A 12,433-nucleotide genomic window follows, 5' to 3' on the forward strand; every position below is an offset into this window, starting at 1 on the left:
AGAGGAACTAACCGCTGGTGCAGGAGTGACTAACAGGCGGCCCTCATCCTAGCCCAGTCGGTGGCTGGCCCGAGAAGCCTCCCTGTGCCTTGCCTGCATCGCCAGAGTCACCCACGGGTCCCTCCATTGACTTCAACACAAAACCCGACGCCTTGTTCACACAATGCACCTGGCCGCCCCTGTGCCGCTGAGGGTGTATTTTGCGTGCCTGATTGGGACCCCTCCCAGTGCTCTACAAAACCCCCCTGGTCTGCACCCCCAGGACACAGGTACTTACCTGCTAGCAGAATGGAAACGGAGCGCCCCTGTTCTCCATTGGCGCCTCTGTGTTTTGGGCCCTCCTTTGACATCTGCACCTGACCGGCCCTGTGTTGCTCTGGCTTTTGGGTTGCCTTGAACCCCCAACGGTGGGCTGCCTATGCCCAGGAGACTGACTGTGTAAGTGCTTTACTTAACTGCAAAAACTAAGCAAACTTACCACCACTAGGAACTGTTGATTTTTGCACTGTGTACTTTGAAAATAGCTTATTGCCATTTTAACCAAAACTATGTGTACTAATGTTTTAAATCAAAGTTCCATACTTACCTGTGTAAAGTACCTTACAATTTATGCATTTACCGAAATTCTGAATCCTGTGGTTCTAAAATAAATTAAGACAATAATATTTTTCTATATAAAAACTATTGACCTGGAGTTCAGTCTTTGAGTGTGTGTTCTCATTTATTGCCGGTGTGTATACAACAAATGCTTGACACTACCCTCTGATAAGCCTACTGCTCAACCACACTACCACAAAATAGAGCATTAGTATTATATAATTTTGCCACTATCAACCTCTAAGGTGAATCCTTGGACTCTGTGCACACTAGTTCTCACTTTGAGATAGTATATACAGATCCATCTTCGTACAACCCTGCTAGGCTATTTAGGGTCTCCTACTTGGGTGGGTTCTGAGATTTGACATGCAAGATTCCAGCAGGACTCCTCTGCATCGTTTACTTCATCTTTTGGCCACAGGGACTGCAACTGCACTCTCCAGGAACAGACAATCTGCAACTCCAGTGACGACTCCACTTTACAACATTATTTCTCCAGCTCTTTCCAACAACTGCATCATTTCCCTGGCTGTGCATCCTCTGAGAGTGACAAGTCTTCAGCCTGCACAAGAAATAATAAGGAATCTCTCTTGGTGTGAAGGAGTCACTCCCCTGCATCCTCAGGCACAAACTCCAATGACAACCAGCTGTGTGGATCCTCTCCCTCTCCTCTGGAACTGTGTAGATCCTGCATCACAGGTGGTGGTCTGGAGAGGTCCCCTTGGTCCTCTCTACCAGCTCTCCAACTTGGGAGATGGTAAGCTCTTGCCTCTCCTTGCAGGACACTACTCCTGTGCACAACGACTCTTGCAGCTATCAAGGCTTGTTAGCTCCTCCTCCAAGGGATCTTCAGGCTCCGTGTAGCCCGGTCCCCAGTACTCTTTCCTACAAAGCACAGTCTCCTGTCTGCTGCTCCAGAGACGCAGGACTCTTCTTCAGGTGCGCTGAGTGTGCCTCACTGTGACTCCTGTGCCTGCTGCCTGTGGAGGCTGCCTCCTCCTCTTGTGACTCTTCCAGCTGCTGAGGGTCACCCTGGACTCCCCTCCTTGGGCTGAGTGCCCTGGACCTTGCTGTTCCTCTTAAGTCTTGCAAAACCATCCTCTCCCACTCTTGCATTTGCCCAGGCTTGTTGGTGGTTTTCCAACACCAGTGACCAACTGTATCACGACCGCCGACGTGGGACACCACTTGCATCACTCGTGGAACTCTTCTTCTGCTCCTGTGCTGCACTGCTGACCTTCTTGGTCTACCGTCGACCTAGTCCTCCTGTTGGTTTTGGGAAAACCTGGTACTTCCCTCTGCTCTCCTGGTCGCTGGGGGTCACTTTTGTACTCAACTCTTGGGGTTCCTATTTCCTCCAACTCCCCTCTACTGATTCTACTTCCTTGGGTGGGGGACTGCCTTTCATATTCCACTTTTTTAGCATATGGTTTGGCCCTCCCCTAGGGCCCTCACTATTCGCTATTGCTTTTAGCAATGCCTAATGCTTTCTATGCTATTTACTGATTTCTAATAGTGTGTTTACTTACTTCCAGTTGGGGTATTGCCTATACAGTATTTTAGTATTTGTATTACCATAATAAAGTACCTTTATTTTTCTAACACTGTGTGGTTCTTTCAAGTGTGAGTGCTGTGTGACTATAGTGGTATTGCATATGCTTTGCATGTCCCCTAGAAAAGTCTTGACTGCCCACCCACAGCTACAACCAGAAAGCCCTGGTTTCCTAGACACTGCCTACACTTAACTGATAGGGGATACCTGGACCTGGTATAAGGTGATAACACCATAGGTGCTCACCACACACCAGGCCAGCTTCCTACACCTGCTAACCAGGACGGGAACCAGTAATGTTTCCCTAAAAATGTACCTTTGTTTCTACAATTGGCACACCCCTGGGAGACAGCTAAGTCCCTTGTAAAAGGTACTAGTTGTACCAAGAACTCTGTGACCAGGGAGGGTCCCTAAGGGCTGCGGCATGCATTGTGCCACCCTAAGGGACCCTTCACCAAACATATGCACAATGCCATTGCAGATTGAGTGTGTTGGTGGGGAGAAAAAGGTAAAGTCGACATGGCATCCCTCCCAGGGTGCCATTCTGACAAACCACTGCCTATGGCATAGGTAAGTCACCCCTCTAGCAGGCCTTACAGCCCTAAGGCAGGGTGCACTATACCACAGGTGAGGCCATAGCTGCATGAGCAATATGCTCCTAGTGTCTACGTCCATTCTTAGACATTGTAAGTGCAGTGTGGCCATATTAAGTACATGCGCTGGGCGTTTGTCATTACGAACTCCACAGATGCATTTGGTATCAAACTTCTTGGCACAATAAACCCACAGTGATGCCAGTGTTAGATTTATTGTAAAATGTAAACACAGGGCATGTCCCCTTTATTTTACCCAACCCCTCTAGTGTAGGGCTGACTGATCTGTGCCAGCCTTCAACTAACGGGCATGTTTCTGACCCCATGGGGTGAGAGCCTTTGTGCTTTCTGCGGTCAGGAACAAAGCCTACTCTGGGTGGAGGTGCTTCACACCTCCCCCCTGCAGGAAGTGCAACACTTACCAGTGAGCCTCAAAGGCTCAGGCCTCCTGTTACAGTGCCACAAGGCTCTCCAGCTAGTGGAGATACCCCAGGCAGTCGTCTTCCACCTCCGGGTTATGGTGGACCTCCTGCATTTGCTGAGGTTCACTAGAAACGTCTGAAGTCACACCTGACTTCCTCGCAGTTGCTCCCTTTCATTGGAGTTGTTCTGGTCACAGTACACTTGCAGGCTTATCATCCTGAGCTGCAAGTCCAGGATATTCAGGGTACGATACCGATGTTTCAGCTGCTGTCTTGGATTTCGGTGAGAATGGCTGAGGCTGCTGTGCCTCATGGCCTCCAGCATCCTGCTAGTGACATATGCCATATTCAGGCTCTGCAGTGGGACATGAAGTTCCATCACCAAAGCCATAATATTTCCACCCTGGGATACCATCTTCAGTTCCCTTTTGTCTGTGCCTTCGATGCGGATCCAGAGAGTCAAGAGTTGTCCTCACAATAGTTTTTACTTTATCATGCAATGCTCTGTCACCTCTGCAAACAGCTAGGGTTGACTATGGACAGCCCAGAGGGCAGAGTGCAATGGTTAAAAAGCAGGACGTGTACTTTTAAGTTTTATGTGTCTTGGTGGTGAAAAACTCTTAGATTCATTTTCACCACTGCAAGGCCTATCTCTCCCATAGGATAACACTGAAGTTGCCTTATTATATTTCATAAGCGTCATTTTCAAATGGGACAAGATAATTCCTTCAATTTTGCCGTCTTTGAAACCACAATTTAAAATCCTGACTTCAAGTTAAGTCTGATTTTAAATTGTAATTCTGAAAATGTTACTTTTAGAAAGTTGGAATTTTCCTGCCTTAGCCACTTGGTGCCTACATCCTGTATGTGGTCACATTACTGGGTGTAGTTAGCATTTAGTCTTTGTGTGTTCCCCCTAGACAGCCACACACAATGGGATGTTAGGTGTGACCTGATGGGCCATCCTGGCAGAATCAGGAGGAGGAGCTGGGCACATCCTCACTTAAACCTGAATACCTCCACACAAAGAGCTGCATACCCCCCTGTAGTTAGTCTGGAGCCAGGGTGGTGGGGGGAAGGGGGGTGGGAACATATGTGTGGTCTTTGGAGTCTCTTAGAAGGCATAACTGGGTATAAGTACTGGATCTCAGCCACCACCACTTCTGTACAATTCTGGACCTGTGGATACTCTTGACAGGAAGAAGGAGTGCTTTGTTGTTTAAGGACTGCTACTCTGCTGGACTCCTGCTTTGCTGTGCTTAACTGCTGCATGCTGCCCTCTCTGCCTTGGTGAGGCTAGACCTGTATCACTTCAACACAGAATCCAGAGTGACTCCAAAGTCTAGTTGGCTGGCCTTCTGGTCTGAAGCCTCAGGGACATAAAAGACTTCCAACCACCCTGCTTCTACACCTGGTCTTTGCTATCTGCGAGTCTACCCTGCCAAGTGGTGCCACCCCAATCCTGGACCCTTGCAATGTTTACCTTAGGTGCTTGCTAGTGGAACCGATGAAGCCCTTCTGCTGAGCAACCGATCGCCAAGCACAGCCGACGCATCGCCTCCGCTGCGTGGATTAAACCCTTTGCAAAAAACTTACATTGCCACCGCAGGCTGCATCTTGGGTTTGACAAATGGCCTTCGGAAACTGCCACTGCGAGAGGTTTTCCCAGAGCAGATTGTTACTTTCCTTGACGGCACCGCCAAAACTCTGCACCGCAGTTTCACCGCTTATCAGAACCAACTCATCGCCTCAACTGCACAATGTAGCCCAACACAAACCTTCACATTGCAAGCCCCTAGCGACGGGATCCTCAACATGGATGCAACAGGACCTTGCACCACAGCCACATGCACCTTGGAACCAACATGTCACCTTGATTGCCTTGCGCATCTTCAACGCATATCCATGCAACGCTCGGCAACCAGGATTTAAGGTACTGTGGCCAGCAGGCCTAATTGGGTCCCTGTAGACAGCTTGTGCTGCAAAACGTTCTGCCTTAACTTGTGACTGTCCCAGTCTGGCGCGACCAGATATCCCCAATAATGTTTTGTGCTTCTTGGCGCTATTTTTACTTAAAGGTTTGAAATTCACTATCTAGTAATTGGATGTTTGTAATTTTGTTTTTGTTTTATTAAAATCTACTATATTATTTTAACTCTGTTGTGGCCTCTTTTTGTGGTGTGTTGTCACTGTTTTACTGTTTGAAATGTTTCCTAAATACTTTACACATTGCCTCTAGGTTAAACCTGACTGCTCTGTGCCAAGCTACCAGGGGTTGAGCACAGGTTAATTTGGGGTTTGCTTGTGTCTGATCCTGACAAGGATCGTGGTTGCTGCTTGATCAGGGTTCATATTCTAGTCAACAAGCAGCCACATTTATCATAATGGTTAAAATGGACACAGGCAGAAAAATACATTTCATACAGCCCTGCTCTTATTACACATACTTCAAAAGGTGACAGCGCCCAGCATGTATACTAAAGCATCTCCAAAATACTCTAGCTGCAAGCATGAGGTTCTCTAAGTGAGAACCACAGTATTTAGTAGAAACTGGAGGCATGGTTTTATTTTTAACTCTTTTTCATGAAGTTTTCAAATTGCAATTACCAATAAGCAAAATAAGAACACAAAATATTGGTTAAGATAGTTTGCGGACCCAAATGACTGCTGAAATAAGTTCTGAGTACATCAGGTATGAAGTAGGACGATTTATGAGGTGGTTACACAAGGTTCTTGTAGTGTCTCTAGTTAAATGGTGGTACTGTATTCCTAGGGAAATCAACAACAAACAGAGTAGGGTGAGGTGAAGCTAAACTCGGAGTGGCTAGGTGTTGGGGAGAGGGAAGTAACCATGCTATGTGGGGTTGGAGTGACAGAGTGTTGGGTGAACAGTTGGTGTAGGGGTTGTGTAGACCCAGGGTGACTATTCTTGAGCTCATATCTTAGATGGGGTGCGAGTGGGGCAGACTGGGCCACTGATGTTCTTCCTGAGGGAAGGAGGGAGGTGTAGCAGCTGTTATCACCTGATGGAAGTGTACTAGCAGTGTGGCCCATTGGGGGAGAGGGGGGAGCGGGAGTTTTAGAAGGTGGCGTACCTTCTCATACCGCAGGTCATCCTCCCCCACTGCCCCCCTAGAATAAAGTGGAGACCTGGTATTGAATAATAATACCACTTGTTTCCTAAGCTTTTTAAAAAGATATAAAGGTTGAGCTGATGATCGCACATGCATAACAAACAGTTCAGCCACTAACTCATGAGACACCTTAGATCAGTTGGTCAACAATAGCCAAAGATTCCAGGAATCCAGACCTTTTGTGGAAGAATACCACCAATATTGAAGATCATATTGCAGTTGTAAACTCTGCTGTGATTACATCAAAGGTGGAAAATCTTTAACACAGAAACTTGACTGAAACTGTACTGTTAACAAGGTCTTTCAGTTCAATAGGCCGGTATATTGCTGTAACTATCTCCTCAAGCTTAATTCACAAATTTTTCATGTCTTACATTCTTTGCACATTCTTTGTCAGACAACACCTATGATAAATTCATACTTTTTTCAAAGCACTTACATTTGAGCTCAAGTACTAAAGTGTTGAGCATTACAGAAAAAGCAATACAACATCTACTAAAGATAACTACCTTTGCTGTCATTAAAGACACAGCTTTTGGATCTGGTAATGTGCTTGGAATGCTGCTACACAACTGCCACATGAACCTATAATTGCAAAGCAATAATTTAGTTTTGACTTCTAAAACGGAATGAGTTTTATTAGATTATTAGAAATGCCATTCTATGAACATTACACTTACCCAAAGTATGTATGCTCAAAAATGTTCTTGTCTTGAAGAAACTGCATATTATCATGCCAAATCCACTAAGGAAAAGAATCTATTATCAGATAAGAGAAGGCAGTTTGTACAAACAAGTTTCATTAAAAATCTATGTCTTTTACCTCATGCACATTTCATCCAAGAAAGATGTACAATATGTAAATCTTTAACAATTGAATGAGCAATACTTCACATGGAGTTTCAAAGAAACGTTTTAAAAATGTAAAACATACAGAATGGTAAACTAAATAAGAACTATATGGATTGTTGCTTTAATCTCTGCTGTTGAAAACAAACTGCCAACAGGCTGATCTTCCAGCTAGCTGTTTACCAGATGTGTGAAACAGAGGACACCTGCAAAATACCAGGCAATTCAACCAGATGCGAATTTTAGTAACAATCTGGATTTAAAGGGAGATAAAGGGATAGCAACAGTACAAGCTTGAAGCACAGGATAGACAAACGCTAAGTGTATCTTTGCTGGCACATTATCCGGACTGAGTTCATTAAATGAGAGACAACCTACTTTGATCTGCCTTTGAACCATGCAAATCGATTGAACAATTTCACATAAACTTTCTGAAAGGAAAAGGTGCAGTTATGTGATTTACCATTACTATGCTTTCAACAGGAACTTAATTTCTTGAATAATGTTGAATCTTCTGAAATATCCACTAGGCATGAAATGACTTGGGGGTCATATCACTCCTAAGTGGCACCAGAGTTGCCTGGTGGAGCTGTGTAAGGCCGCAAGAATTCACAAAGTGATTGCCCAGTGAATTAATCCCTGAATACGTCCTTCCTTTTACAGAGCATCCATCTTCCAAAAGGAAAGCTTAAAGTACATCAGAAGTGACACCAATGAGGGGACCAATACTTAGATTTAAATCCACTACATCAGGAACTTTCATTGTGAAGTTACTGTATTTTTATTTAGAACAATGGTTCAATAATAACTATCTTGGAGAACTGGCACTTACCAGACGTAGATTAAACAAAAAGAAACATGAAAAGTCTCAACATATCATCGATGCTATGCCAATCTCAAGAGACTGCTATGCAGAATGTATGTAAAAACACATACATTTAAAGTGCTACACTTTAACAATTGCACCAGCTATAGAATGAAACATATATTCCACTAACTAGTTCCTTAATGAAGTGAACTGGACATCGAGAAGAACATTTGTGGAGCCTGTTAAAAAATCTTCCAAGTTACTTACCTTTGGTAATGCATTATCTGGTATAGACAATATCTTACCGCAAATTCCTTACCTTTGAAGTTCCTAAGCGTCAGAGTGGATCTGGAAGATTTTTGCATGACCAGTACCCCTGCGCACCTGTAGGTGGCATCGATCAGCTACGCATGGCATCTTGTTGTCTGCGCCGGAAGTGACATTGCAGTCACCTATATAGGCGCCACCTCGGAGTGCTGACGGCAATTACTTTTTCACGACTTTCAATGTCAGAAGCACGGAGCCGTGAGGTGCACTGACACTGGAATTGACGAAACTAGGGCCATGAAAGGGAGTGTCCTTAGCCCTAGAAATCTGTCCGCAGAGAAGGAAGGATGGGTGAAGTGAGTCGGTAAGAAATCTGCAGCTAGATATTGCCCACACCAGATAATGTGTTACCGAAGGTAAGTAACTTGTTAATCCGATAGAGACAGCTAGGCGCAGATTCCTTACCTTTGAAAAGGTACCCAAGAAATAACGTCCCCAGCGGTTTACCATATGGGACTTTATTAAAGAGGGTTGATCAGGCAGCCACAAGAAGGAAAACAGAGCAGAAATGTCACCCTTAGGAGTACTCCGAGTAGAGACCTGCTGGGTAAGGGTGATACTAAAGAGATGAAAACCAGAGAGAGGCAGAAAGAGAGCCAATAGACTTTTCAGTACAATAGATTACAAATTTGTTCCATCGACATGCGTATACAGTCTTGTGATAGGGACCCCTGTCTGCCAGAATGATATACGGGAGGAAGGACGAAAGCTGTCAACTGTTGTGGCTCAATTTCCAGGCAAGAAGGTGAGGAGTTGACAGGTTTGGGTGGAGGATCCTGCTGCTGCGACAGAAGAGCCTTCCAAAGAGGCAACCTGATGGGAGGATTGATGCTCAAGTTAAGAAGCTCGGGATACCAGACACTCCGTGCCCAGTCCGCAACCACAAGGATGACTTGGGCCTGGTTGTTCCTGATCTTCTTGAGCACTCGGTCAGAAAGGCGTACAAGAGCCCTGAGCACCACTCGAGACGAAAAGGGTCTCTGAGCGATAGCTGCCTTGGAAACTTCAGCTCACAAAAGTGCTAACATTGTGTGTTCTCTACTTAACCAGAATGGGGGGCTCCTACTGCAACTTTGCTTCCAAGTTCTACAAAGATTTATGCGACCCCATGGCTGTACATCCTCCAGAGTCACCGGGACTCTGCCTGCACTTAGGAAAGCAAAAAGGAATCTCCCTTGGAGTGAAGGAGTCCCTCCCCTGCATCCACAGTCACCTCAACGAATGGTTTGTGGATCCTGCTGTCCCACAGACTCTTTCAGGTTCTACAGTACAGGTGGAGGTTCTGTGACTCTCAAGAGGTCTGATCTATCATCCATGCAACTGGGAACCATGTGGTCTCTCCCTGGAGCTGATGGCTCGAACTCCTGTGCACCGTGTCTGTTTGTCATTGCCAAGGCTTGTTGACTCTGTAGTCCAAAGACCACTTAGCTACAAGAAGTCTCAGCCTCCAGCACTCTCAAGCTCCAAAAACTCCATCCTCTCTGCAACCACTGCGACAGGGGCATGCCTCTTTGCTGTGCTGTTGAGGACTCCCTGTTACTCTCTTTGCCTGCTGCCTGAGTGTCCCACTGGGGGCTCCGTTGATTCCTGCTGGCTCTCCTGCATGCTGGGGGCTATCCCTGACCTACGTGCCAAGGTTGGGACACCTGGACCTTGCTGGTCCCCACAAAACCTGCAAACTCCGTGCAACACTTCCATGCATCTGCAATCCAACTACCAGCATGGGACAGCTCGTAGACGACTCCATGGGACTTCCTGCATCGCCTGGACTCCACAGCTGCACTTCTTCAACTGTCCAACAGGAGAGCATCTCCCAGAAGGGTTGGCATTGCCCTCCTGCACCACCTGGGCACCTCCAAGTGGTCTGGAGTCTGTCCCCTCTTTTCTTAGGTCCTCTTCTTTAGGAATCCATGCCTGTTTCCACAAACTGGTCCACGGGTCAAAACAGTAGCTGGACAACCGAGGACCCCACTGACTTCAACTGGAGGTTCCGACACAACTTCAACCCTATGCCCCTGGGCTCCCTGGTGTAGGCACTCCATTGTTCTAGGTATCCACATGTGGGGGCTGTAGGAAGCTGGCCTGGTGTGTGGTATCCCTTATTTGTGAAGTGTAGGCAGTACCTAGGAAGCCAGGGCTCTCTAGAAGTAGCTGTGGATGAGCTGCCAAGACTTATCAAGGAGGCATGCAAAGCTTATGCATTATCACTATAGTCACAGAGCACTATCAAACATGAAAGAACCACACAGTAGTGCAAAAATAAAGGTACCTTATTAGAGCAACACAAATACTAGAATAATAATAGGCAGTCCCCCAACTGGAGGTAAGTAAACACACTATTATATACACATTAGAAATCAGTAAATAGCATCGAACACAATAGGCACTGGGAAAAGCAATAGCAAATAGTGAGGGGCAAACCATATATTAAAAAGTGGAATATGAAAGGCAGCCCCCCCATCCAAGGAAGTGGAATCAGAAGAGGGGAGCTGGAGGAACTAGGGAACCCAAGAGGTGAGTACCAGAGTGACCCCAAGCGACCAGAAGAGCAGAGCTAAGGAAATGTTGCAGTTGCTAGAAAGAGCTGGAGAAACAATGTTGCAGAGCGGAATCGTCAATGAAGTTGCAGCTTGTCGGTATGTGGACGGTCCAGTTGCAGTCCTGCAAGGGAGTCCCTAAATAGTCCTAAAAGGGGGTTTAGTCACCTACAAAGTGACCACCTATCAGGAGGCGGCTGTGACATCACCTGCCTGACCTGGCCATTCAGATGCTCCCAGCGTCCTCTGCACATAATGGTTTCAAGATGGCAGATTCAAGTGGCCACCTGAAGGAGCTCTGGGCACCACCCCTTGGGTGGTGATGTACAGGGGGGTGGTCACTCCCCTTTCCTTTGTCCAGTTTCACACCAGAGCAGTGACAGGGGGTCCCTGGACTGGTGCAAACCAGTTTACACAAGGAGGGCATCAAATGTACCCTTCAAAGCTTACCAGTGGCTTGGGGAGGCTAGCCCTCCCAAGTCATATAACACCTTTTACCTCCCTCTCCCACAGGAAATCCTTTGTTTTACTTTCCTCTGCCCGAGCTCGTCAAGCAGCAGGAGGGCAGAAACCTGTCTGAGGGGTTGCAGCAGCACAGGCTGCCCAGAAAACCCCAAAAGACTGGTGGGAGGCAGAGACTTCACCTTCGAGCACTTGGGTTCTTTTGCTGAGAGTCTGGACTTTCAAAGTGGTGCCAAATCCAGTTTCTGGGCCCTTGGGCTTGAGTTCTGGTACATCCTAGAAGAAACCAAGTACATCGACTGCGGGGCAACTTTGGAACTGGCGCGGCTGTCCGACTCCGCGCCACTGCCTGCACCGGGGTCGTGGTCTCTGCTGAGTACCACAACCGTGACTAACATCGCAGGCCCGATGCCAGTGCAGTGCCTCCAAAGTTCTGCCACAGCATGAATCCTGAGTGCTGTGTCACCGACACCCATGACACCTGACTCCGCCACAGCACCTGTGGCCGGGGGTGTGATCGCGACACAGCGTAGGCCACGCCTCACATCTTGAACTGCTGGAATTTCTGATCCCGCCAGGTCATAAGGAACTGATACTTTGTCACCAACACCGCATCACTTCTCCTGCAACCGTAAGGAACCAATGCCTCACCTCTCCTGTCTAGCAGAAAGGAACCGACGCCTCACCTCCCCGGTAGCATTAAGGAAGAGATGCCGTACCGGCTTCAGTGACGCCTCACTTCCCCGGCGAGGTGCAACGCGTTTGATTCCAAATTGTGTTCAAAGTTACTGTGCCTGGGGTCTGTGGGACTCTGAACGACCCACAATCCCTCACAAGTGGCACCGGACTGTTGGAAACAACTCCATCAGCACGCCATGATATCCTCAGTTGGAGCTATTGTGTTTCTAAGTGCTGTACTAAGACTTAATCTTTGAAAATTCGTACCTTTGCTTGTGTATGTTGGATTTTTGTTGTTTTGGTCTTATTTTAGTCAGATAAATATTGGCTACTTTCCTAAAATGTAGAGTACTTTGTGATGTTTTCACTGTGTTACTGTGTGTGTGTGTGTGTGTACAAATACTTTACATACTGCATCTGAGATAAGCCTGACTCCTCGTGCCAAGCTACCAAGGGGGTGAGCATGGGGTTATC

The 12,433-nt window shown here is 46.8% G+C and overlaps 1 protein-coding gene across 2 annotated transcripts in view; it reads right to left on the bottom strand.

Annotated features, from left to right (window-relative positions):
- USP34 (ubiquitin specific peptidase 34) overlaps positions 1-12,433 on the bottom strand; it is a 1,940,069-nt gene that overhangs the window by 764,112 nt on the left and 1,163,524 nt on the right. For both annotated transcript variants that reach the window (XM_069234398.1, XM_069234397.1), the window contains 2 exons: positions 6,979-7,043; positions 6,808-6,883 (listed from right to left, as the gene is read on the bottom strand). In XM_069234398.1, coding sequence (XP_069090499.1) covers positions 6,808-6,883; positions 6,979-7,043 — 141 coding nt within the window. The remainder of the gene's footprint in view (positions 1-6,807; positions 6,884-6,978; positions 7,044-12,433) is intronic.

This window comes from Pleurodeles waltl, chromosome 5 (assembly GCF_031143425.1).
Source record: "Pleurodeles waltl isolate 20211129_DDA chromosome 5, aPleWal1.hap1.20221129, whole genome shotgun sequence".
NCBI lineage: Eukaryota > Metazoa > Chordata > Amphibia > Caudata > Salamandridae > Pleurodeles > Pleurodeles waltl.